Genomic DNA, 25,363 nt, shown 5'->3' with positions numbered 1-25,363 from the left:
CACACGTTAAAATGTTTGATTTTATTTAAAATAGCACTTTGAGAGGGAAAAGAGCAGCGGAGGGTGGAGGGCTGGTGCATACAAAAATAAACGGGAGCCTCTGGGGCTGCGGGTGCTGCCAGAGGGGACGGACACACGGACACCCAGCACGAGCCCGCCCCCGGCTCTGCAGCGTCCCTGTGACCGTGTCCCCCCCGTCCCTGCTGCTGGGGGACCCCAGCACGCAGCTCCCCGGGGCCGCACGGCCCCCGCCACGTCCCTGCTTCAACCACGCCGAGTTCGGTGCCCTGAGACCCGCAGGAAGACAAAGAGGCCAGACGGGGTCCTGGGGGCTGCGGCCCCCCCAGCCCACAACTCGGCCCGGCCCCTCTTCCTCCGTGTCGGCAAACGGCCTCCTGCACCCAGCGGCCCGATCCTGCGGTGGCCCCGGGCCCTCAGCAGGAGCTGGTCTGCAGGTTGGCCTCGTTGAGCAGCGAGGCGATGGAGGAGGGCCCGTAGGCACTGTCCAGCTCCTCGTCCGAGCTGAGCGCCTCGTCCTGCAGCGACGACTCGGCGGCCGAGCGGGCGGCCTTGCGCCTGCGGCAGGGAGGGAGGAGAGGGCTCAGCACCGGGAGGGGAAGGCAGAATGATGGGGGGGAGGCGGTGGGGACCCCCCAGCTCCCTACCAGGCCTCTTTCTCCAGCGTCTTGATGCGGGCCTGCAGTTGCTCATTGAGCTCGTGCTGCTCCTCCAGCTCGCGCTGCGCCTTCTTGCGAGCGGCCTCCAGCCGCTCGATCTCCTCCTCGGCCTCGTCCACCTGGCGCTTCAGGGCCTTCACCCGCAGGCTCAGCTGGGGGGGACGCGGGCGCTGGGTCAGACGGCACTGAGCCGGGCTGGGGGGGGGCTGCGCGCCCACCACCCCCCACAACCACCCCACCTGGTCCTTCTGGTCGCTGACGTGCTGCCGCTCGTCGTCGATCTGGATGGTCAGCTCCTTCACCTTGCGCTCCAGCTTGCGGGTGGAGGACAGCAGGACGTTCTTCTCCCTGGGGGGAGCCGCGAGGTGTGGGTGAGGGCGGCAGCCCCCAGTGCATGGGGACGGGGGGCGCGGGGGGGCCGCTACCTCTCCTCCGCCTGCAGCCTGTCCTGCAGCTCCTCCACGCGCGCCTCCAGCTGCGAGACGTTGCCGCTGGGCTTCTGCAGGCCCTCGGAGCTGGCCAAGCGGTTCTTCAGCTCCTTGTTCTGGGGGAGGACACGGGGGGCACGGCTTTTGGCCCAAGGAATAAAGCCAAAAAGCTGCTTCTAACCCAAAAGCACCGCATAACATGGCTCTTCTCCCCGCGGTGCTGACCTGGCGGCGGGCCAGGAGCGCCCCAGCTGCTGCGCGGTGCCAGCGGCGCGTGCCCCGTGCTGGTTTTGGCAGCGGTAATGACACCCCGGGAACGAGCAGGGCTCGAGGAGCTCATTTCCCATTGATCCGCTTTGCTCCCAGCCAGCTCCACGTTGGGTAATGAAGGGCTCAGAGCCCGGAGGGGCCGGCGGGGAGCCGCTCGCTGTGGCCCCAGGGCGTGAGGGAAGGGGGGATTCCGTGGGAGCCCCGGGGGGGCCCCACTCTGCAGCACTTCCCTGCAGCATCCTGGGCAGGAACCAGGTGGAGCGACACAAGGAGAGCTCCGAGGATGCTCTGCCTGAGGCTGGGGCACGGGGAGGAAGGGGAAGAGGCTGCATCCAGCCTGGGAGCGGGCATTTGGGTGCTGAAGTGGGACGGCCCCTTGCAAACACAGGGGATGTGCTGGAGAGGGGCAGGGAAGCCGAGGCGGCTGCACGAGGGTCCCCGGGTCTGGCAGGGCCGTGGGCTGGATGCGGCCCCTCACTCACCTGCCGCTCCAGAGACACCTTGTCACACTCCAGGTCCTGGCGGCTGGAGCGCTCCTGCAGCAGCTCTGCCCGCAGCTGGTCAATCTGGGGAGAGGGGGCACAGGGGGGTTCAGCCCCGTAGTGGGGACACTGCAGGTGGCCACATCCCGGGGTCCCCAGCCACATTCCACCCAGCCCCAGCAGTTCCCAACAGACACAGAACACAGGAACCCCAGCGAGAGGATTTTGGTTCCTTCCCCAGTCGGCTATTGCCCTTCCAGTGAGCGGCGGTCGCGCCTCCCCCCCTCCAGGCATGCGTGGCTGGGGGATGAGGACTGCAATTTCCTACTGGAGGGTTTAACTGGTTGGACTGGGATTCGAGGACCTGGCTGCGCTCTCAGCTCTGCCTGGCACCTCCGGGCACTGCAGCGCAGCCACGCTCGGGGCAGAAATGGATTTAATGCTCTGATGAATCAACCCCAAGGTCCCCCACGGGCCTGTTGGAGGCTGCCCAGAGCTAAATACACGTCTGTGCGTTATTTTAAGGTTGAGGGAACGTACTTCTGTACAAAGGGTTGCTTGAGTTATATCTAAGCAGCCCAAAAGTCACAACGATTTTCTTTGAGCAGAACCACGCTCCGGTTTCACAAACACCTCTGCCCCTCAGCACCTGCAGTTTGGGCACGTTGAGTACTCCCAGGACAAGTCTCCTCCTGGAAGGATCTCATCCTTGTAGATGATCCATTTACCAGATGAAAAATGGGAAAACTCACCCAATTTACCAGCTCACCAGGACAAACCCCGTGTTATGGGGCACCCCAGGGTGCCAAAATGCCCCTTCCACAGCCCGAGGGGATCACAGCAGGGCTGGGAGCGAAGGGTCTGCCTCTCCCAAAGCCCCACAGTGCTGCCACCCGCTCCCTGCACAGACCAGGGGGTCGGCAAAGCCGATCGGTGCCGGTGCCAGGAGGCTCGGCAGCAGCTCACGCCTGCGCGCAGAGCTCCAGCACCAGCTCCGGCTTTGAAGCTAATTAGCAGGTGGGTTAATAGAGAGGTTACAGCCAGGAGACTGGCGTAATTTTAGCCCCAACTTCCTGCATAAACACAAACCTCACCCTGTAATTTCAGGGGATTTTTTTTTTTTCACCAAGCTCGTATAATTTCCTCTTGCACCTGAACCAGCTTTTCAGATGACACCTCGGTTGTATTTAGACACTGGGAGCAGTGGGAGGGGTTGGGGCTGCCCAGTAACAGCTCGCTAACGAGGCTCCAACCCGGGGACTGCAGCCAGGAGCCCAGGCTCTGCACCGGAGAGGACCGGGCTGTGGCTCGGGGGGCTCCGGCACGGCACCGCCCGCCCTACCTGGTCTCTGCTGCGGTTGACCCGCTCTGTCAGCAGCTCCACCGAGGTCCTCTCCTCGTCCAGCTCCACCTCCAGGCGCTTGGACTTCTCCTACAAGCCAGAACAGGTCGGCGTGACCCCACGGTCCCCATGGCAAGGGGACAGGCAGCTGGAGGGGCTGCCTGGGGGCAGCGAGCGCCCACCCGCTCAAGAAGGTGCCGTGCTGCCAGCGATGAGCACCGAGGTGCTGGAAGAAGGGGCTCGCACCAACATCGGGCTGCTCAGCAGCCTCCAGCCCAGCAAAACCCAACCGCCCCGGGGCCCTGGCACAGCCCAGGAGCCAGGAGAGGAGACACGCTCAAAGAGGCAAGGATAACCCTAAAGCAACACCCCACAGGAGGCACGGCGGCTCTCCCACGCGAGTTGCGGGGCAATGCTGGCTTGAAGGGAGCCGAGGAGGTCGGCTGCAGCAGCAATTACCAACTGCAGCACTCCCAGCACTGCCACCCCGCGTCCCTCCTGCCTCGCAGCAGCTCCGGCTCGGGCGCAGGGGGAAGGCTGGGCGCGCTCTGCCCCTTGCTGTTGGTGCTCAGCACTGCAGGACCTGCGCCAAGCGGTGCCACAGGCAGCAAAGCAGCGCTGGATCCTCGTCCCTCCCTGCACCACCACCCCTCTCCCTCTGCAGGGGGCTGTGGTTTGGAAGAAGCCACGGGTTTGGTTTTAGGCCACCCACCTCCAGCGCCTTGACCTGCCGGGAGCGGTCGTCCTGGGAGCGCCGCTTGGCGTCCGCCTCCTGCTCCAGGTTGTGCAGGCGCTGCAGCAGCACCTCCTTGTCCAGCAGCGCGCTCTCCCGCTCTGCCTGGCTGTCCTGCAGCGCCTGCTTCAGCCGGGACACCTGGGGGAAGGGCAGCCCGTGTGAAACAAGGGAGGAGAGGGAGGAGAGGGAGCAGAGGGGCCCCGCAGCCGCCGGCCCCCGCCGAACCTCGTCCTGCAGCCGGCCCATGCTGAACTGCATCTTCTCCACCTCGGCACCCCGGTCCTTCGCTTGTTTCTGGGAGTCCGTGATCTCCTTCCGTGACTTCTCCTTGAATTCCTCCAGCTGTGACTTGAGCACGGCCAGCGAGCTGTTCGACTCCTCTGCCATTTGCTCCAGCTGCGGCAGAGCGGGGAGAGCTCAGGAGCTGATGGGGGGCAAGGGGCTGGGGGAAGCATTTCTGCTCTGGGAGCTCGGGAGCACCATGGAAGGGATCCCTGAGCACCACCCCCCTCCAACCCACGGTGCAGAGTGCCCACGGTGACACCCAACACCCCCGGGACAGGCCCTGGGGTACGGGAGCCGACCTCTTTGTTCAGCTTCTCCGTGGTCCGGTCCAGGAGCCGCTTCTGCTCCTCCAGCTCGCTCTTGGCGCGCTTCAGCTGCTCCTTCTGCCTCTGCTCCTCCTGGAAGGAGGCGCTCAGCTCCTGGTGCTCCTGCGTCAGCCGGGCCAGGCTGCGCTGCGCCTCGTCCAAGCGCGTCTCCAGCGACCTCTTGGCCATCAGCAGCTCCTGCTCCCGGTCCGTGGCTTCCCCCAGCGACTCCTCCATCTGCCTGCGCTCCGCCTGCGGGGACAGGGCTCGTGAAACTCGCAGCTGCCTCCTGCCCGTGCCTCCAGCACGGCTCCGGGACCCGGTGCCCACGTCCTGGATGCGTGGTGGGGTGGCAGGGACAGGCTCCGCACCTCCAGCTTGGTGACCTTCTCCTTGAGCCGGGCCTGGGAGCCCTCCCAGCTCTCGCCCATGCGCTCGTACTCCTTCAGCTGCGTTTCCATGCCCAGGACCTTCCTCCTCAGGTCGTCCTTCTGCTCCTGCAGCTCCCGCAGGGTGGACTCCACCGCCTTCCTCGCCTGCTCCGAGGACTCCCTCTCGCTCTCCAGGGAAGCCTTCTCCTGCAACGGGAACAGCATGAGGAGGTCCCGGGGCTGGCTGCTGAGCTGGGAGGGGGCTCAGGGGGACCCTTTGGGCTTGTGGCCACCAGCCCAGCCCGCGGGAGAGGGATCAGGGACAAAACGTGGGGCTCACGCAAAGCTCCGTGGGGTCCCAAGACAGCAAGAGCAGGCCGTGGTGGGAACTGCTCCTCTTCCCCTGGCCCAGCACTCACCTTCACGGCCTCGTCCCGCTCCTTCTGGAGCTGCTGCAGGTCCCTGCGGTACCGCTCGATGGCCCCGTCGCGGCTGGACGCCTCCTCCCGCATGGTGCCCTGCAGGGCCGCCAGCTCCCGCTCCCGCTGCCGCAGCCGCTCGTCCTGCTCCTGCTTCTCTGCCACCAGCTCCCGCTGCGCCTCCCGGGCCTGGCGCAGCTCCTGGGGACGGGGAGGGGGTCACGGGGACCCCTCCTGTTGGCCATCATCCCGCCGGGGTGCAGGACAGGGCTGCGCCTTCCACGCTGCCCCCTCGTCACCCACCTTCTTGAGCGCCTCCAGCTCGCCAGGGTCCAGCGCATTGCTCCGTGCCTGGTCCGCCTCCTCCCGCACGGCCGAGAAGCGCTCCCGCAGCTCCCGCAGCTCCTCCTCGAACTCCTCCCGCTCCAGCTTCACCTGCAGCAGCCTGGAGAGGGGCAGGATGAGGCTGGCACCCCCTGACCCATCCCTGCGGGACACTGGGTGGTCGCACGAAGGCTGCTCCTGCCACTGGCGCTTACTCCTGCTTCGTGGTGCGGAGCTCGTCCTTGTTCTTCTGGAACATGTCCCGCCAGTGCCCCGTCTCCTCCGCGCTCTCCTCCAGCTCCCGCTGCAGGTTCCTCACCACGGCGCTGATTTTCTGCTTCTCCGACTCCAGGCTGGCCTGATCCTGGCGGGCAGGACCCGAGCGCTGAGCGCCTGCATCCTCAGGGGATGCTCCAGCAGTGCTGAGCCCCTGCTGGGTTAACGCCTCCCAGAGCAGCCTGGGGAAGCTGCAAAGGGACACGGGGAGCCCCGGGCCCCAATGGGGAGCCCCATGCTGTTAGGGAGCCCCATGTCCCCTTGGGGAGCCACCTCCAGCCCAGGGCAGCGGGGTGCTGTGATGGGGAGGGTCTGGGGCAGGACACAAAGCCCGATTCCAGCTCAGGAGCACACAGAGGGGGATTTACGGACACAGACCCCAGGCTAAGACCCTGCCCAGCGAGACGCCGGGGTCTCCCCGCGGGCAGACCTGCGAGATGCCCTCCATGCTGCGCCGCAGCTGGTCCATGTCGCTCTGGTACTGCTGCCGGACGCGGTCCAGCTCCTTGTCGTGGTTCGCCACCTCCTCCTTCAGGGCCCCCTTCAGCGCCGTCAGCTCCCGCTCCCGCAGCCGCAGGTGCTCCTCCTGCCGCTGCTTGGAGCTCAGCGCCTCCTCCAGCTCCTCGCGGGTCTCCAGCAGCTCCTGGGACACGGAGGGGTCCCCGTGGGCTCGGCGGCGAGGCAGGGGATGCTCACGCCCCCCCGGATGTGTTGCCGTACCTTGTACAAGGCTTCCCTGTCCGGAGACGCCCCCGAGGCTTGGTGCAGGCGGCCGAGCTCCTCGCGCATCGCCGCCAGCTGCTCCTCGCGCTCGCCCAGCCGGGTTTCTGCCCGTCCCCGGGCTGCCTTCGCCTCGGCCAGCCTAGGGGAGAGCACGTGGGTCAGTGCCCCGCTCTGAGCCCCCTGGGAAGCCCAGGGCACGTCTCCAGCCCTAAGGGCAGGCGAGCGTCTGCACGGGTGGGGAGCTCGCTGGGCTCCGTGCCTCCGGCAGGTGATGGGATGGGGGCAGCACAGGAGCCCCCCTCCGCTCCTCCAGCCCCATCCCTGCAGCCTTGGCACCCTCAGAAATCCCCAGTGCCCCCCATCAGCACCCCCAGAGCACACTGACAGCCCCGGCGCAGCTCTTACTCCTGCAGGCTCCTCTGCAGCTCCTGGCCTTTCTTCTCCAGGGCCGCCCGCAGGCGCTGGCTCTCCTCCTCAGCCTCCAGTGCCCGCGCGGTGCCGCTCCGCGACGGGTCCCTCGTCAGCTCCAGCTTCTGGCGGAGCTGCCGGGGAGGGGACGGCAGTGAGACCCCCGCCAGGGGGACAAGTGGCCGTGGCGATGCCCCCTGCCCGCTGCCCCAGCATCACTGGGAGCAGGGAGCTCCCTCCGCCTGGCCTCACCTTCGTCTCCTCGTCGAGCCGTTCCTGCAGCTCCTCCACCTTCCTGGCCAGCTCCGCGTGCTGGGGCTGGGAGCACGCCGCGTCCTTGGCAGGCACCTGGGGGGAGCCCCGGGCTCAGCCGGCACGCACGGGCACCGCTGGCCAGAGCTCGGCCCCGCAGTTTCCTCCCAGAGGCAGCCTGGCCTCAGCCTCGTGCTGTGCTCCATGCACTAGGGGGGTGTCCATACGAGCCCCCTGCCTCCCCCTGAGCACAGCGGGGACGAGGCAGGGAGCAGCACTGTGCCGGCCCCAGCTCACCGTCAGCTCCTGCACCTTCTCGAACACCAGGGCAGTTTTCCTCTTCAGGGAGGTTTCGCTCTCTCTGCTCCTGAGGACATCACGGGAAAAGGAAAGCGTTTGGGTACAGAGGGGACGGAGCGGGGTGAGCACGGGAAGGCAGGGGCACCCTGAGCGCCTGGCTGCTCTCCTCCCCATAGCCTTAACCTGGCTCCAGCTGCCCCAGTCCGCAGAGCCCTGCCCCAGGCAGCCCCCACAGCAGCGACTGGGGCAGCTCCGCTCCCGACCTGCCCCGCAGCACGCTTCAGGAACCGGGACAGGGAACGGCCGGGGCCCGGGACGCAGCTGGGATGCTCACCCCTCCTTCAGGATGCTGTAGATGAGCTCCTTGGTGTGCTCGCTGCTGCCAGGCTGGGCCACCTCCCGCTGGTCCCGCAGCAGGTCCGGGGTGGATTTGAACTGCCACGAGGACGGGAGCACAGCTCCAGCGAGAGCCAGGCACAAACCCCCCACCCGGTGCCCCCAGTGAGCCGAGGATGCTGTCCCCTGGGGAGCGCAGGGCGAGGTGCCCCATCTGCACTGGGGGGCTGGCGTCGTGGGTTCCTGTGTTTGTGCCCCAGCAGGGAAGGTTCTCGCCCAGAAGCCCCCCGAGATGCAGGGGCTGCGGGCAGGGCTGCAGCTGAGTGCTCGCAGGACGTCAGCCCCGCGGGGAAGCCAGAAGCAGTGCAGGTGCCCTGCTCAGCTGAGGGGGCAGCAGCACCAGTGAGGGGTCCCCAACCCAACCCAAACATGGCCCAGAGCCCAGATTAACGAGTGCAGGACCCCCAGGCACCACCACCAGCGCTCAGCCCACACTAACGCTGCCAGCAGGACGCGAGGCCCCGCAGGATGAGGCCCTTGATGGGATCCATCCCCCCGGTACCTGCAGCTCTGCCCGGGCTTTGCTTTGCAGCCGCTCGGTCGGGGGCTCCTCCGTGCCCCGGTTCGCCCGCTGGCTCCTCGCCGCCCCCTCCTCCGCCGGCCTGGCTCCCTGCTCCCGGCCCAGGCTGCCGGTGGGCCCCGAGGGCAGGGGGCGAACGTCCCCGCGCCGGGCACCGCTCAGCTCCCGGCCATCCGGCACGGCGCGGTGAGACACGCGGCCGTCGAGGCTCTGCGAGCGCTTCCTCTCCTCCGAGGGGATGCGGCCCCTCCGGGCTGCCCGGCCCCTCTGCTGCACCTTCCCGTCGAATTTGCTGATGAGCGAGTCCACCGAGGAGAGCGGCTTGGTGTCTATGTCGCTGCCGTCAGAGCCCCCCGGCCGCCGGCGCCCCGGGGCCTCTGAGTCCGAGGAGGGTTCCCTGACGGCAGCCCCAAAGCCGGGCACTTCGCCCGGTGCCGGCCGGGGCGGCGCGGCGACGCTCAGCATGCTGCTGCTTCTGCTGCCGGACAGAGCCCGGGGCTGGTGGGGGCCGCCGGGCTGCCCCCGCGGTGGGCCGGGGGCGAAGGGCTCCTCGTCATCGTGGGCAGTGAGCAGATTGCCGTGGGACTGCGTCCTCCGCAGCTCCTCCCTGGGCGGCCGTTTGGTGGGGGGCTTGTGCCGGGGGGGTGCTGGGACCCCCCCACCGGGCTCCTCGTCTGAGGTGCTCCAGGAGGGCTGCCGGCGCACGTAGGGGTTCTCCGGCAGCTCCGAGTCGGGACTGACAGGGCCGGGGGGCAGCTCGGGGGGCCGGGGGCCGGCGGGGGGGCCGGTGTAGGCGCCCTCGCTTTTGATCTGCACCCCGAAGGAGTCGCTGCCCTTCTCGCCGCTGTTGAGCACGACGAAGGGCTGCCCGGCGATGCCCTGCACGCGCACCGCCACCCCGTAGGAGCCCGGCTTGGCCCGCGCCTTGGGGGGCTTCTTGGGCTCCTGCAGGTCATTGATGAAGCGGATCTGGACCCCGTAGTCCACCGGGTTCTGCTTCTCCGCCATGTCCGTGCCCGCCGGCCACTCCATGCCGGGTCTCAGCACCGCGGTCCTGGGGGGGGAGAGGGCAGAGTGACCCCGGGCCCCGCGCTGCCGCAGACAGCGCTCGGCAGGGGTCCGTCCTCCCCCCCCTCCCCTACAGCAGCCTCCGTCCCTGCAGGGTCTGGGAGCCCCGCGCTGCTCCCGTGCGCCCCTTCCCAGCCTCACAGAGCCCCCGCCCCAGGGAACGGCACCGGGCACGGAGCAGGGATGCAAACGGCGTCCCCAGGATGGGGCAGGGACGAGGAGCCCGGCTGCATCAGCACCATGGGGCTGCCCCAAGCCCGCTTATCCTCGGGGGGCTCAGCCGACCCCCCCGCCCCAAGCCGGGGTGCTTACCGGCCGCTCGTCCTGCTCGCCCTTCGCAGCCGGGACGCGGGGGGGACGCAGCGCTCAGAGCCCGGGGGGGCTCCGCAGCCAGGATCCGCTCCCGCTGCCTCCCGGGTGCCTGCGGAGCGCCGCAGCCTCACTGCAGCGAGCGCCTCGGAGCCCGCCAGCATCGCCGGGCCCCCGCCTCGCCCTGCCCGCAGCCGGCGACGCGCGCTGGGAGGGGACGGATGCGAGCGGTGACACATTGGGCACGGCGTGACGCGACCCCCCCGGGGGCACCGGGGACGGGGGTGCTGCAGCCCAGCTGAGCAGTGGCTCGTGGGGAGGACGCGGCCGCCGGATCCGCCTGCGCAGCCAGCGCTGCCCCCGAGCTTCGCGCCCCGAGCGGGACTGATCTGAAGCGACGGCAAAGCCTGGAACTGCCCCCCCCGAGCCGCACGGCACTGGGTTCCCCCCCCTGCCTCCAACACCAGCGGGGAGAGCAGCAGCTCCGGGCTCTGCTTTAAATAAATCGGGTCCAGGAGTGGGCGACGCAAGGTGCCGGGCGCTGAGCTCGCCCCTGTGATCACGAGGGGACCCTGGGACCCACGGGGAGCCTGAGCCAGGCAGGGCAGCGCTCAAACACGTCCTGCACGTAGAGAAAAATGTGAAACAAACCCCCAAAAAAACACACTTTCAGCTTTCAGCAGGGGTTTTGATGTTGCCCCAAAGCTTTCCTACCCCAAGCAGCCAGGGGTCGCACACCCACCCCGTGACCAGGGCCGCCCAGAGCCCACCCAGGCTCCCTCATTTCCCCACACACCCCCGAGACCCCATCTGCCCCCTGCCCACCCCAGGAAGAAATCCGAGCCAGAGCCCCGCTGCCCTGGGACAGCCCCAGAAGGACAAACAGCCGCAGGGACGCCTGCCCAGGCTCAGGGGCCGAGCCTTCTGCTCCCCCCAGCACGCTGCGGCTCTGCCGGCTCCCCACAGCCACCGGCTGCTCCCGTTCCCCGGCCAACCCACAGGACCAGGACCGGGTCCAGCAGCACCAGAGGAAAGCTTGAGCAGAGCCACGGCTGCACCCCACCACTGCAGGGAGGCTGCGGACGCTTCACCGGAGCCTTTCAGGTCTTTACCCCCCATCTCGGGGCAAGGGGCAGCTCCCAGGAGGTGCCCGGAGCAGCGGGCGGGTGACAAGCTGCTCGTCCTGCGGGCCAGGCAGCGGCCAGCTGGCACGGCCGTGGGATCGGCAGGGTGAAGCCGGCAGAGCACCGGGCCCCGAGCAGATGGTGGGGACATGAAGCACACCCGGCCCTGTGGGAGGTGGCACCGAGCGGGGCAGCAGCAACGGGGCTGAGGGAAATGCCCCCGCCTGGTCCCGAGCCTCCTCCAGCCCAGAGGGACGGGTGCTGCCGCTCCTGATCTCATTATCCCTGCACAGCATCGAGATAACGAGATCAGCAGCAGCCACCAGCCTCTAGAAACAAGCCCTGAACCCAGCACCGCTGCAGGAGCCCCTAAAGCCAACCCGCCAGCCCTGTGCCAGGGGACACGGGCACCAGCAGCAGCGCGTCCGCTCCGTGCTGCGGCAAGGCAGAGCCCATATGGCCGGCCCGCAGGGAATGGCAGGGCCAGGCACGGCCATCGCGGCTGTTTGTGAGCAGCAGCACAGCGAGGAGAGGAAGCGGCTTTGGCAGCAAAGCCCAGATTTGTCCACAGCGGCGTCCAAAGTGCAGCGAGTGCCGGGCTGCAGCCTGGGTGGGGAGAGGGCTCGGCTCGACCGCTACTGGCCAGGCATGGTGAGCGCTGGGCGCAGCACCCGGCTCCAGGAGACCTTTGGACGCGGCCCCGCAGCCCTGTGCTGGCACACGCAGGGACCAGGTGGCAGAAAACCACGGGGGTGACACGCAGCCGCTGGCGGGGTGCTGTGCAGGGCCAGACCTCAGGGAGGATTTGCTCCTTGCAGGGGAGCAGCGGCAGCTCCGCGGGCACGCGGCATCGCTCGGGTGTGTGCCACGCCGCCAGCAGCGGTCCTGCAGCACGAGCTGGGTGTTGGGGAGCAGGTGAGCCGCTAATCCCCCAGGAATGCCTCCTCCTGGAAGGGCTCCAGCTCGCAGATAAAGGGACTTGAAACGGCCAGATTGCATTCCGACGTGGGAAAGCAGCGCAGAGCCCAGGGCTGGAAACAGCCCGGGGAGGAGATTTCACTGGAAAGCACAGCGAAGGAGCGGGAGGGACGAAGGACTGGAGCTACAGACACTCTGCTTATCGTCCCTGGGCGTGCAGCTCACTCTCTGGCCAAGCACGCGGGGACTCTGCTGTGCAAACACACCTCAGCTCTGCCCCGATCCGGCCGGCCGCCAGCAGGGCAGGGGGCGCGGGCAGGCGGCGCGGGTCCCCCGCTGGCGGTCACGCACCTCCAGCGTCCCGGGGATGGCAGGCGGCCAGCTCCGCTCATGCAGATAGGGAACACAATGGGCCCTTTGTGGGCACGTTAGCCCAGAAAGTTGTTTTGCAATTCGCCGGCAGCGAGTGGCTCGCTCACCCTTCCACTCCTGCACAGGAGGAAAAGCAGAGCGCCGCCAGCCCTTACCTGTCCTCCTGCACACAGGTACCTGGGGCAGGGTCCGCTCGGCAGGAGCATGCTCGCCCTTCTGCAAAGGGACCGTGGCCCCGGGGAGCAGGGTGCGCTCCCAAGGCCACCGAGTCACCCTGAGCCCAGCGGCAGCTCGGCTGGCACAGCTCCTGCGCCCCTGAGCACTGGAACCTCTGAGTGCAAAGCCCCAGGGGCTGGATTGTCCCAGAGCACCTCACGTCCAGAGCAGTGTCACAGCAAAGGGAGCGGCAGGAACATAACAAAACCAACATTTCTGTTTGTCACCCATTTTCTTGGCTCCCGGCACGCTGGAGGCTCCTTCCCCTGAGGGTTTCCCAAAGGCTTTGCTCTACCTGTGACCCGTTGTTGGTTGTGTTTACGCACAGCCATGCAGGACGCCGGGGCTCGCGGCACTCGGGGCCAGTCTGTGGCTGGTTTCACGTGCCAGCAGCAGCCGTGCCCGCGCCCTGCCCGTCACCACAGACCGGCCGCTCCTGCCTCCTGTGCTCTGCTCCCTGGCGGAGCCCGAAACCCCAATAAATCCCAGGGCGAGCACACGTGTGACAAGCCGCAGGTCGGAGACGCCCGAAACCAGCGCGCCCAGGGCTGCGTCACCGGGGCCAGGGCGTCCCCAGCCCCGGGGACGTCACCGCACCCCCAGGGCCCCGCGGCTCCCCACACCGCAGCCCGGCTGATAAGGCAGAGCCTCCGAATTCCTTTGCATCCGAAAGCCTCCCGAGCCACCCACGGCGAGAGCGCTGCGGTTAATGATCAACCCGGGGACTGGAAAACCCCGCTCCCTGCCCGGCGGTCGCACCCGCGGCGCTTCCCTCCCCGCATCCCCGAGCCCACGGGGCCGCTCCTGCCCTGCCCTCGCCAACCAGCGGCGTTTGGGCCAAAGCCGCCTCCGGCAGCTGCTGCGGTTTGGTTGTGGACGGCAGCGAAACGGCCACGAACGGGGCCGGGGCCGCTCCCGGTGCTCCCACGGCAGGGCACGGCTCACCCAGCCCCAGCCCCACACCCGCAGCCGTGCGGCAGCGCCCGTCGCATCTGCCCCAGTCCCCGCTTCCCGAGCCGATCGCCCCTTTGGAAGCAGAACCGCTCGGATCCGGGCGCTGGGAGGGGAAATTCTCCCCGGGGGGACCGAGGCAGAGCAGGAGCAGCCCCAGGGGGTGCCGATCCGCAGCCGGGTGCCAGGGGACCCGGTGCTGTGTTCGCTGTGTTCGGGCACACGGAGCTCGTGAGGCTGAGGGGCAAACAGGGGCTCAACCCCTTCGCCGTGGGGCTGCGGTGAGCAGCAGCAGCCCCGGCACCACGGGGAGCCCCCAGTTGTCCCCCCCCCGGCTCACGCTGACACCTCAGTGCCGGTCCCAGCTGGCACCCCCCCCCCCCAGTGCGGCCCCAAAACAGCAGCGGGGGGGGGGGGGGGACGCTGCGAGGGGCCGCAGCGGGAGAGGACCCGGTCACAAGCGCCACGTTATCTGTGGGATGTTATCTACGGGACAGAGGTGGAAACTCGGCCCCAAACCAGCTCAACTGGTCGGGGTGGTGGGGAGCAAAACCGCCCGCAGCGATACCGGGCACCCTCCAAACAAAGGGCCGGGACCGCGGGCACAGCGGCTGGGTTACCCCGGGGACAGAGGGGAGGAAACGGGGACAGGGACCCGGGCACCCCGGCCCCTCGCAGCCCGCACCCAGCCTGCAGGGACGAGCCCGTGGGCGTCGAGACCCGGCCCCGGTGACCGTGGGCATCGCGGCCCCAGGGGACCCGGGGGGGCACGGAGGCAGCTCGGGGGACGCCGCATCGCTGTGACCCCCCGCAGCCAGCGCGGGTTTCGTTTTCCTCCCTCACTGAAACAGGAGGCTGCAAACGGCGCCCTGGCAGCCGGGCGAAGCGGGGCAGCGGGAGCATTAAAGTTTCAGCAGGTGCCGCGTTACCGGCAGGGTTCGGAGCCGCCCGGCAGGCAGCGGGGAGCACGGGGCCGGCCCCGGGGTAATAACGCGGTGACGCTGCCAGGTCCCGGAGGGGGGGGATTTCCCCACAGCTCGTCCTCCTGCCGCTCACGGCTCCGGTGCGGTTATCTCCGCATAAAGGAAGAGCCCCGAGGTCGCGGCCGTGCTCGGAGCGGCTCCGGCTGTGCCCGTCCGGGCTGGGACGTGGCCCTTATCAGCCACCTCCCCCGGTCAGAGATTGCGGGAGCCATAAACGGCGCTAAATATTTACGAGGAGCAAACGAGGGAGCAGCCGCAGCAGCACCGAGGGGACGGGGACGGGACTCACGGGGCGCAGGGAGGGAGCCCCAGAGCAGCGCCCGTGGGGGGGTCACAGCGGGGCCCTGCCCGAGGGCACCCCCGGCAGCAGCCCCCACGGGTGGGAGCGCGGGGCCGGGACCCCGGGGACGCTCTCGGCAGGGGGGAGCGCAGCGAAACAGAGCCCTGGGGGAAGGGGCGGCCCCACAGAGCCCCTGGGGGTGCCGCAGGACCCCTCAGCCTGCGGGAGGGAGGGAGGGGACCCCGCCCGGGGGCAGCCCCCGGAGGTGGTGCCGCGGGGCCGGGCACGGCCCGGGAACGGCCCCGGCCCCGGGGGGCTCTGCCGGGAGGCTGCAGGGAGAGGGCAGCGGCCCCACGACCCCCCCCCCCTATGGGACCCCCCCCCCATGGGACCCCCCCCCTATGGGACCCCCCCCCCCCATGGGACCCCCCCCCCCATGGGACCCCCCCCCCCTATTGGGCGATCCCCCCCTATTGGGCGACCCCCCCCCCCCCCCATACGACCCCCCCCTATTGGGCGACCCCCCCCGCTCACCTCCGGAGCCGCCGCGGGCACCGCTCGCCGCCCCGCCGCCGCCCCAACCTGTTACCTCCGCCGAGGCCCCGCCCCCTGAGCGCCCATTGGCCACTGCCGCGCCCGGCCCCGCCCCCTTCCCCGCCCGGGCCCGCCCCCGGGCCCGCCCCATTCGGCTCGCCCGGGGTGGGGCCCGTGTCACGTGACGCCCCCCGTGGCGCCGGCGAAGCGCCGCCATCTTGGGGAGGGCGGCTGGGAGCGGAGGGGCGGCTCGGCAAGGGCGGGAGGAGCAGAGCCGGGGTTTTAACGCTCGAGTGCCCGTCCCCGAGGGTCATCTGGTGGCCAGGGGCCCGCGACGGGCGATTCGTGCCGCGTAACCGGGCGCAGGCGAGTTCCGCCACACACAAGATGGCGCCGACCCTCCCTGTCCCCTTCCGGCCGGGGCCACTCCCAAGATGGCGCCGCGCCGCTTCGCCCGGGCCTACGGCGGCCGGCAGCGGCCGCTCTTCCAGCGCGCGTGCGCAGCGCGGGCCGCACCGTGACTAAGATGGAGGCCGGGGGAGCGCGGGCGCCGCCGCCGTTCTGGGCCGGGGGCCCGGCCCCGGGGCAGGCCCACAGCCACGGCACCGCCGCGGGCACCCAGCCCCTCAGCAGGACCACGTGAGTGCGGGGCGGGGCGGGGGGCACCGGGGGCACCGGGACGGGGGCTGGGGGCGGTTGGGGAGCGGCCCCCGCCCCCCCCCCCCGGTGCCGCTGACGCCGGGGCCCGCAGGACGCCGATGGTGACGGGAACCTCGGTGCTGGGCGTGAAGTTCGCGGGCGGCGTGATGCTGGCCGCCGACATGATGGGCTCCTACGGCTCCCTCGCCCGCTTCCGAAACATCTCCCGGCTGCTGCGGGTGAACGACAGCACCGTGCTGGGCGCCTCCGGGGACTACGCCGACTTCCAGTACCTGGCGCAGATCATCGACCAGATGGTGTAAGTGGGGCCGGGCCCCGCCGGGCCAAGGGGAGCGCCGCGCTCTGACGGCTCCCCCAGCGCTGAGGTGCGGTGAGGGGGGGGGGGTGCGCTGAGCAGGGACAGAACCGAGCTCAGGCTCCTCCTTTGCCACGCTCACGGTCCCCCCGGTACCAGTTTCCCTTCCCAATTCTCTGCTGTGGTTCTGTGTGAGGATCCCCCCGCGCTGCCCGTGGCGCAGCAGGAGGTGGGGGCTGCTCGTGTCCAGCTGGTTTCCAGCTTTCCTTACTTGGGTGGAACTTCTCTCTGAATTAGAATTGATGAGGAGCTGCTGGGAGACGGTCACAGCTACAGCCCCAAAGCCATTCACTCCTGGCTGACCAGAGTCATGTACAACCGGAGGTCCAAGATAAATCCCCTGTGGAACACCGTTGTCATCGGAGGCTACTACAATGGCGAGAGGTAGGTGAGGAGCGGTGACACGGAACAGTTACCGCGTGTCCTGCCCTGGGGCTGTTCCTCATGGCACAGGACAGTGCGTGCTTCAGGAGGGAGCCCCACCAGCACAGTTCCTGCTTGCCCTGCTTGTTAGATGGGATTGTAGCTGAGGGCTTCTCCAGAAAGGGAAGTACGCAGTGGACTTCCAGCAGGAGTCCTGCTTTCACAGGGAGAGGGCATCTGCTTTGCTGGCTTCTGCTCTGAGCTGGATGTAGCTGCTCAAAAGCCGAGTCCTTCCCCAAAGTGATGCAGCTCTGCCTATGCAGGGAGTTCTGCACTAAGTGCTCTGTCCCTTCAGCTTCCTAGGTTACGTGGACATGCTTGGCGTGGCCTACGAAGCCCCTACACTTGCTACGGGTTACGGAGCATTCTTAGCTCAGGTGAGCATTTGTAAGCAGGAACAGTGTGTGCACTCAGCCGCTGAAGCAACCTTGGTGCTGCGTGACTGAGCTGTTGAGATACTGGTTTTTATTACTTTCTTTCAGCCTTTGATGAGAGAAGTCTTGGAGAAGAAACCCACACTAACAAAGGAGGAAGCCCAGAGCTTGATCGAGCGTTGTATGAAAATTTTGTATTACAGAGACGCTCGATCGTTCAACAGAGTAAGTGTGGTACTGCGGCGTGCCTCAGGCTGACGTTCCGGAGGCCACTCACCCCAGCTCACTGCAGCATTTGCAGTTGTTCTGCCTCTCATTCTCAGCAAACCTCACAGTAACACTTGAGTTGGCAGAGATGAGTCTCCCATCACCACAGTAGCAGCATCCAGAGGCTGCAATCTTTTAGCTTTGTGACCATTTCTACCTCCTAGCACTGTGAACTCTCTCAACTTGCTCACCAAGGAAAAAGTAAAACATTATTAAATACAAAGCCATGTTAAAGCAAATTTGTTTAAACAGCTGTTATTAGTAACACTTACTGATTAGAGCTTTTATAGGGCCAATCAAATCCAAGTATGGAAGTCAGGCTTTGTTGGAAACTTTCCATGTTTTCTTCCTTAGTATGAAATTGCTATTGCAACGGAAAAAGGCGTGGAGGTGGAAGGACCCCTGACCCTGGAAGCCAACTGGGACATAGCAAATCTTGTCAGGTAATACTTTTAGGACTACGTGTACTTTGAGCTCTTAGTCTGGAAGCTGTCAGTCCAGCAAAAGCCTGAGGGCACCTTATAAGAGGTAAAAATGCTCTGATTTTGGTAGCACAGCTGTTAACTGCATCCCTGTTGTGTAATATCCTGACCTTATAAAAATGTTTTCTTGCAGTGGTTTTGAATGACCCCCCCCTGCCCCCCCAAGAGCTACTTCAGGCTGCTGTGTCCGTGTTATCGTCCTCGATCTACGCTGTAAATCAGCTACTCCTTTTGAAGTTCTGATTTCTTTGGGAAATTAAATAAACCTGTTAAGACAAGCTTCTGTGTTTTGTGCTATGGTTAAGAATTTGTGGGATGCTCCAATAATAATAACTTCAGGAAGTGAGAAGCCACAGCACTTCAGGAATCACTCAGAGGTGCAAGGTTCTGAATGCTGCAAGTCCTTGTTGCCTTTCTCCAGGAAAAAAAGTGGTTTTGCTCTTTGCTCCAGTGGGGTTCTGGTAGGTACTGTACTCCATTAAACCCACATACTCTCCTCTTCCTCCTGTATCTGACTTGGCAGTCCCTTTCTCAGATAGCGCTTGTGTGTGTGAGTGTGGGTCAAAGTACTCCATAACCACCTCTAATTAGCACCCACGATCTCATTTCAGCTAGAGCTGACAATGCTTTTTCCACTTCTGTTTTAATAAAGGTTTCTGAGGTGCAAGGTAGTAGTACTGAACCCAATTATCCCATTACAATTTGCCCTAATAAAAATCTACTGGACTATGGCATCCATAATTGAATATATAACGCACTTGAATCGTGTGGGGTATTTCAGTGACCTAGACTTAACGTGCAGCATGGACCATGTTTTTCCTGCTCTCACTTGTAATCCAGACGTCCAGGAATTCTGGACAGGTAAAAAGCCTCAGTCAACTTATAAAAGCCACCTGTGAACAGAACGAAAACATGTCTCTAAGGATGCCTTCTGTAAGGAAAGTATTTGCCAACAATGAGTCAAGAAATGGGATGGGTCCTGCTTAGTTGGAAAGAAATGGGTCTGCCAGGCAGCAGGTGTTACCCTGCGTGCTGCAGCCACCTGGTCACAGCTCTGCCAGCATGCTGAGCAGCGTTGGGAGGGGTTGAACAAAACGAAAGTGGAACCACAAGAGTACAGCAGCGTTTCCAGCCTTACATTGCAATTTCAGAGGTTCCTACGCTGCTCTCATCCCACCACAAGCACGCGTTTGACTGCTGTGTTAACTCCAACCCCAGCTGTAGCACCTCAGCTCACGGAGCAGTTTAAGATATGAGAATGTTAAAGATATAAGAATACCTCTGAGGTGCAACACACCAGGCCATTTTATGAACACCTTTTCACAGATGCCCACATTTCACTTACGCTAGGCACTCTCAAGCATTCAGTGACTCTTAAAGGCTTCAGTTCAAAGCACAGAGGGAAAAACATGAAAGGAGGGTTGACTTCAGTTGCTTTAGTGTCTAAGCTTAATGGTCAGAGTAATTAAGATCCATCTGCGTTCCTACAGCTCTACCTGCTGACAGCAGATCCAGGGATACGAGGGCTCTGAAAACCAAAGGCATCATCCCACAGCAGGCTGCATGCAGGCAGGGCTGCAGTGCCTCCTGCAAAGCCCCTTCTGGTTCCCATTCAGCTCGTGCTACAGGAGGATAGTAACAAAATGGTGTTACATGTGCTTTCCTACCCAATTCAGCATTTCTTAGCCTTGGGATTATTCATAAAGGTACTTAAGACTGGTATTTATTACTACCTAAAATAAATAACTTGAACCATTAAGCTCTCACTTTAGACAGTGGGCAATCCCCCCAAAAAAGAATAAAATGCAGTAAAATCTTCATTCAGTATTTTATTAATGATTTTTCAGAGTTTTATTTTAAAAAAATCAGGAAAGTAGGTTGTTCTGTTTAACCTACTGTATAGTTAAAGGGCAAGTAGGGTCTGCAGAAATGTAAATTGGGCAGAAGTCTGCCTCAAGTGTTAATGACATGTAAACACATTTAATTACTATCCCATCTCTGGGTATCCTCAGGACATGCTGAACAACTCTGTCCCCTTCAAAAGAACAGAGAGGGAACCCAGCCCGCGACCTGGCCCCAGCTCTGAAGTACAGCTCACGTGCCAGCCTCGCGCTCCTGCACTCCTCAGAGAATTCTTGATGCACTTTACATTAAGCATTACGATAGCACAAGAGTTAAATAGTTCTTCATAATAAAAACACATGTTTATAAATCCATTTCCCTGGTTTTATTAAATGTTCCACTTATGTACATTTTAAAGATGAACCATTTACAGGTCTGCACATGCTGCTTCCTGCTTTCCTCAGGTAATAGGGAAGGTTCACAAAACCTCTATGGAAACAGAAAGGTGCAGGTGCTTCTGAATTCTGTATGTCAAAATGCTTTCCGTTTATACCATAATACATACAATTAAAAAACCCTCAAACATGCAAATTGTAGAAAAATTTAAGCTGGCAGTGAAAAATAAAAACAAACGTCTTCTTTTTGTGCACGTCACAGTTTGTTTCATTAAATCAGATTTCTAATTCTAAGGAACGTAGTGTCTGATGCCACTGGTTAAAGCAGGTTTATTAACTACTAGTAGTTAAAAGGTCAACGCTTCATGGTCCATACAGATTTGACTCCCATCTACTGTACAGGAAGATCAAGACAGGCTTGACTTTCCTCTCCCATCGTGTACCCTCTGTCAGTAACTCTTTGGAGCAAGGTGGGTGTCGGATGGTTTCCCGGCTGGAGGAAGGGAACCATCGCAGTGCCAAAGTCAGCTCAAACCCGCAGGTTGGTGGCACTGCACCTGACTCCCTAACTGCACGTCTCACTTCAGCCCCCGTTCAAGGTATCGTGGCTCCCAGGAACCATTGCTGGCATTGAACAGGCAAAATTCATTTGCTTGTGTGTTTACCCCATGTCCAAATTCACAAGCAAAATAATTAGTCTTCTTTAAAGGAAAAAAAAAAAAGAAAAAAAAAAACAAACCCAAACCAAATCTTAATAGCCAATTATAGGAGGTTCACACATTAAAGCAATCATTCATATCTAAATTTACCACAGAAACCTAAATCTCTGGGTCAAGTGTTAAAAAAAAAAAATCTGTGTTAAGACAACCAAAAAGGTTTATATACTGGTTCATTAGCTACATATTTTTTCCTTTCTTTAGAAATGGTCACATTGACAATGTATAATTCAAAACATTTCTGCACAATAAAAACAGAAAACTATGATACAGTGAGGTAAAGAAAACGCAAAAATATTCACCCACAATATATCTTCAGAAAATACCAACACAGTGATTTTTCTTTTAAAAAAGCACAAAACTTATAAATGAACAGCATAAATGGCTATTTATCTGAGTGATCGCCTACAAATTTCCTAAACCCACAAATCCACAGGGAAGTGTAATGGTCTCATCCAACATTTATTTAAAAAATAACCCTTTCTGGATCACGATTCGCAGATCAGTGCTCAGATTTCCATCAGATCCAAATCAGCATCTTCAAAGCCATAAAACGATTCAGTCTCACTTTCCCCTTCGAAGAGCTGATGGAGGATTTCTGGGTCGGCAGATTCCTCGGCCTGGGTCCGATCCTGGACCTCGGTCGCTGCCTGCTGCTGCTGCTGCTCACCGTTCAGCTTCAGCTGCTCCTCCAGAGAGGCGATCAGCTCCTCCTGCATGTCGGCATTGCGTGTGGGCGAGTTGGCCGTGCCGTCCGGACCTGGCAGCACGCTGGCCACCAGGAAGGACTGCTGCACAAGTTCAGGAGAGTCACTAATGACTTCCAGGACCTCTGCCAGCCAGCACAAAACCAGCTGGAGAAGAATGTCCGAATCGCACGTGGAGTCCGCCATCTCCTTGGCTTGCTCTTTCCACTTTTTATGCAAGAAATTTTTCACAGTCCTTTTTATACAAACATCTAGAGGATGGATTTTGGAGCTGCAGCCAGCAGGGACAACAGCCGGCAGAGTGCTGGAGGCACTCAGCAAGGAAAGTACTTCTTCCGATAGGTGCGTTCGGTGACAGTCCAGCACAAGCATGCCCTTGCTGTTCTGACACTCCGTGTGCTTCTGCCACACTCTGGTCGCCCACAACTCCATGACTTCGTCGTCGCTGTATCCGTTCTCCTGTGCTTCCAACATGATGGATTCTGGCACGTTGGCAGGCTGCTGGACGCGGCCCCTGTAGAAGACCAGTGTTGGGAGAACGCTTCCATCGGCGAGGATCGTGAGGACAACATCACACCAGGGGTCCCCCGTCCCCACCGTCTGCAGAGCATTCTCCTTCCTGTCGTCGCTGCTCAGCACCTCCACGTCGAGGAAGAGCGAGATTTCATCGATGGCGGCGATCATGGAGAGAGGCAGGTCTTGAGTGTGGATTTGCCGCTGCACGAACTCGATGAAGCAGCTGGCGTTGTCCTCCACGTCTTTGGGGAGCGGGTGAGCCACCGCCCTCCGAGTGTGCGTGCTGAGGTGGTGCCGCAGCATGAACCTCACGGCCCACTCGTACGAGATCTTGAAGCCACCTTCGAGGGATCGGCCAATCTTGGTGGCTTTCTGGAAGAGAGTCTCCTCGTTCACAGGCAGCTGCTGCTCTCTCTGCGTGAGGACCCATTCCGCAAGCTTCTCCTCAGCCTCCAAGCTGAGGTACTTGCCCTCTGACAGGGATGCCAAGTTCTCTTCTTGGAAAGCTTGAAACCTCCGTAGCCAACGCTTGATCCGCCTCTGAGGATTTCGGAAGTGCTCTGCTGCCTGTTCCGTGTTGCAGCACAAAGCAAACAGTACGACTCGCAGCTTCTTTACTGACAGCTGCTCCTTTTTGCTTGCAGGTTCAGGCTCCTTTGTTGGCTGCTCATCTTCTTGAGCATCAATATTTAAGCACTCTTCTTCCTGGCAGACCAGGGGCCTGTTGTAGGCTGCTGGTGCCAGCTCAGGCTCCAGGTCATCTTTCGCAGGTAACATAGACTTCGTTTTCACAGTAGCAGCTTTACTCGGGGAATAGGCAGAGCATGTATTCTTCATGCTTTTGTCCTGGGGCTGAACGTGCCTTGAAGGGAGAGAACACAGAACTTTCTTAAAACCAAGAAAATGAAACTGCTGAGGGAAAGCAAACAAGCAACCCACAAACTGAAACAGATGATGGCAGAGTTTGCAAATGGTTTACCTGGAATGTGATATCCAAGAAGGCCCTGTTATAAAACAAAAACAAAAGACATTTGTAACTTTGCAAACAAACGAGAAGTCAGTGAAAGCAAACAAGTCCTGGTGCAGAGACGAGGCTCAGTATCCCCTGCAGCATCCCAGTTTGCTGTAAGAGCAGCCAATATTCCCCCTTGCATTCAACCACCACCCCTTCCACAGAGGACTTGCGCTTAAATACAGCCACGTCCTAACCCAGGAAGTGAAAACTGCTCAACAGTGCAGAGCAACGCTCACCAGCAGCCAATAAAGACAAACAGCAAAACCCCACATCCATTTGAAATAACACAAGGGGTTTGGTTAGGAAAGCTCCACTTTGGCCAGATCCCTGCAGGTGGTGTCCTTAAGTTTTGCAAATTTTGGTAATTCACAACAAATGGCTGGAACGACAGCTTTAGGCCCTATTCATATCCCAGTATCAGCAGCTGCTTAAAGCCCCTTGGTGTCATGGAGGTACAATGATGTCTCAGAGAAACAGAAGAGCTGAATGAAGCCCTCTGCATTGTCTCTCCCTGGGAAGATCTCCTGAGAATCTCCTTACACAGCTGAGCTCCAGGCAGAGTGCACTCACTTGAAGCTTAACTCTCAATCTCCATAACAATTAAGACGCATTCAGAAGGTCCCCAACATCACATTTTACTAAAACTCAAGAGTCAGTAAGTGCTCAGCCAATTACTACACACAGCTGTATTTGATTCAGTCTCCATGAACCGATGTAGTATATCCTTCAATAATTATTTTAACTTTTCTATTTCCTTTCCAACTCTTACCTCGGAAAATAATATTACTAAATTCATGTGATGGATTGAAGACCAGATGTTTGGCCATTGCATCACCCTCAGATGTTACAAAGAGACAGGAGGAACAGGACAGCTTTACACCACTGGAAAACAACAACAAAAATAAAAGAGCGAGCTTAGCATCAGTATTAGACACGAAAATAAGTTCATCCCCTCATAACACTTAGAAAAAAAATGTCACACCAGTGCATACAGACAGTGCCCCCTCCCTAAAACACTAGAAAGCAATGGGAGTTTCAGGCAACAGTAGTTGCCTTCAGTTCAATCCGTTTTCAATATACATTTGCGAACATTAAGTAGCACTTCTTCAGAAGTTGATCATGAAAGAAAAGAACAGAACTAGAAGATCAGAAAGTGAATGCACATTAGATTCCCAGATGATTAAAATAAGATGACAAGTTTTCCATTACCAGGCAGTATAGTTTTTAAACAAAGCCAAGTATTTTGGACTCTTCCGGGGAACGTGGTTGCTGTAAGAAAACAGAGTTTATTAAATGTCAGAATTATTCCAGGTATTCGAAGAGCTATAAAACCATATACAATAAAGAATATTTACAAGGATAGACTCAATTCTGGTTTTAATAACATTTTGTCTGCCAGACTTGTATTCAAGGAATTGAAAATTCCATGTCTGAATAAATAAACAAACACTCTTCAATAGCATTTAGAAATGCCCAGATTTTATAGTAACTGTTCTACCATCCTGTTCTGTGGTCTATCTGCGGTCCTGTACAGACTGCAGGCTTGTAAAAGCACAGCATGACTTTTATTATGTTTTTTTAATATTTTTAAATTATGTTTTTAATTTTACTCAGAGAGCTTTGCAAGAAATCATAGAGCACTGAATAACTGCAATTCTCTGCAGCTGCACGCAGTACACTTGCCACTAGCCACACTACTCAGTTTGGAATGAATCTTTCCTTTCTTGCACTCAGTTTTCCCACCTCATTTCAAAGCTAACACCTGTGTCTGTGCCGACACGTCTTACAGACCACCACAGTGAACTAAAATTTCTTGATGCCCCTTTCTTACAGTGCAGCACTCATAGGGATGCTACAACATTCAGGCAGGGGGAATGGCTACTACAGCAAAGAGTCAGACGTACTTGATCATGTGGTTGGCATAAGCTCGGGAGCAGCAAGTGCTGTAACGGCACTGCGAACAGTGAACGTAGGTAGGAAAGTGGTTTGGGAAGTCAGGGATTTCGAAGCTGCACTCCAGGCAAGTCTGCCTCCCCAGGACGCTCCTGAAGGTAAGAGGGATATTTCTGTCAGTGGCTGGACAGGAATCTTGGAGTTATAACAAACGTCAAGACAAAGTTAACGACACACGCAAACTTCCAAAAGCCTGCAGTCAAATTAGTCTGATCTTGCACCCTAAACATTTCACACGTGCTGTAGCCAGGAAACACAATATAAGAGTGGATAACAAATACAAATAAACTAAAAATAAAAGGTTGCAAGACAGCAGGACACAGCATAGGCAGATAGCTCTTATGGTGATGAAATCCCATTATCTCTATTAAAATGCCCAGCTAATTCTA

The 25,363-nt window shown here is 60.8% G+C and overlaps 3 protein-coding genes across 8 annotated transcripts in view; 1 reads left to right on the top strand and 2 right to left on the bottom strand.

Annotated features, from left to right (window-relative positions):
- Positions 1-2: 2 nt before the first annotated feature.
- On the bottom strand, positions 3-15,598 carry CGN (cingulin). Of its 2 annotated transcripts, none has more exons than XM_068663103.1 (21): positions 15,270-15,598; positions 8,497-9,568; positions 7,933-8,033; positions 7,596-7,665; positions 7,299-7,394; positions 7,044-7,180; positions 6,636-6,777; positions 6,346-6,558; positions 5,855-6,003; positions 5,619-5,760; positions 5,316-5,516; positions 4,897-5,103; positions 4,520-4,777; positions 4,161-4,331; positions 3,912-4,073; positions 3,200-3,289; positions 1,858-1,941; positions 1,103-1,221; positions 917-1,025; positions 666-829; positions 3-576 (listed from the first exon to the last, which is right to left on the bottom strand). In XM_068663103.1, exons 1-21 carry the CDS (start codon positions 15,581-15,583, stop codon positions 435-437), a joined length of 4,143 nt encoding a protein of 1,380 aa, XP_068519204.1. In that variant the 5' UTR covers positions 15,584-15,598; the 3' UTR covers positions 3-434. The 2 variants fall into 2 exon arrangements, with proteins under 2 accessions (XP_068519204.1, XP_068519205.1); XM_068663104.1 differs by lacking the exon at positions 15,270-15,598 and adding an exon at positions 9,895-10,633.
- A 149-nt stretch (positions 15,599-15,747) lies between these two features.
- On the top strand, positions 15,748-18,108 carry PSMB4 (proteasome 20S subunit beta 4). Its single transcript, XM_068663115.1, has 7 exons — positions 15,748-15,908; positions 16,021-16,227; positions 16,522-16,668; positions 17,003-17,084; positions 17,190-17,306; positions 17,703-17,791; positions 17,964-18,108. The coding sequence occupies exons 1-7, from the start codon at positions 15,796-15,798 to the stop codon at positions 17,974-17,976; spliced, it is 768 nt and encodes a 255-aa protein (XP_068519216.1). The 5' UTR covers positions 15,748-15,795; the 3' UTR covers positions 17,977-18,108.
- A 1,536-nt stretch (positions 18,109-19,644) lies between these two features.
- Positions 19,645-25,363, bottom strand: part of POGZ (pogo transposable element derived with ZNF domain) — a 33,962-nt gene continuing 28,243 nt past the window's right edge. For all 5 annotated transcript variants that reach the window (XM_068663106.1, XM_068663105.1, XM_068663107.1 and 2 more), the window contains 5 exons: positions 24,926-25,066; positions 24,231-24,290; positions 23,791-23,903; positions 22,986-23,010; positions 19,645-22,868 (listed from right to left, as the gene is read on the bottom strand). In XM_068663106.1, coding sequence (XP_068519207.1) covers positions 21,293-22,868; positions 22,986-23,010; positions 23,791-23,903; positions 24,231-24,290; positions 24,926-25,066 — 1,915 coding nt within the window. In that variant the 3' untranslated portion in view covers positions 19,645-21,292. The remainder of the gene's footprint in view (positions 22,869-22,985; positions 23,011-23,790; positions 23,904-24,230; positions 24,291-24,925; positions 25,067-25,363) is intronic.

The sequence above is a fragment of the Anas acuta genome, chromosome 28, assembly GCF_963932015.1.
Source record: "Anas acuta chromosome 28, bAnaAcu1.1, whole genome shotgun sequence".
Lineage (NCBI taxonomy): Eukaryota > Metazoa > Chordata > Aves > Anseriformes > Anatidae > Anas > Anas acuta.
This window is presented reverse-complemented; position numbering and strand designations above follow the sequence as displayed.

What these genes read in the sequence shown, in the direction of transcription:
- CGN (XM_068663103.1), bottom strand. Translation starts at nt 15,583, where the DNA reads ATGACCCTCGGGGACGGGCACTCGAGCGTTAAAACCCCGGCTCTGCTC. An exon ending in AAGCCCGGGCAGAGCTGCAG is followed by an intron (nt 8,034 to 8,496) that starts GTACCGGGGGGA and finishes TCCTCGTGGCAG; the next exon opens with TTCAAATCCACCCCGGACCT. An exon ending in GGCAGGTCAAGGCGCTGGAG is followed by an intron (nt 3,290 to 3,911) that starts GTGGGTGGCCTA and finishes TCTGGCTTGTAG; the next exon opens with GAGAAGTCCAAGCGCCTGGA.
- PSMB4 (XM_068663115.1), top strand. Translation starts at nt 15,796, where the DNA reads ATGGAGGCCGGGGGAGCGCGGGCGCCGCCGCCGTTCTGGGCCGGGGGC. An exon ending in ACGGAGCATTCTTAGCTCAG is followed by an intron (nt 17,085 to 17,189) that starts GTGAGCATTTGT and finishes ACTTTCTTTCAG; the next exon opens with CCTTTGATGAGAGAAGTCTT. An exon ending in ACGCTCGATCGTTCAACAGA is followed by an intron (nt 17,307 to 17,702) that starts GTAAGTGTGGTA and finishes TTTCTTCCTTAG; the next exon opens with TATGAAATTGCTATTGCAAC.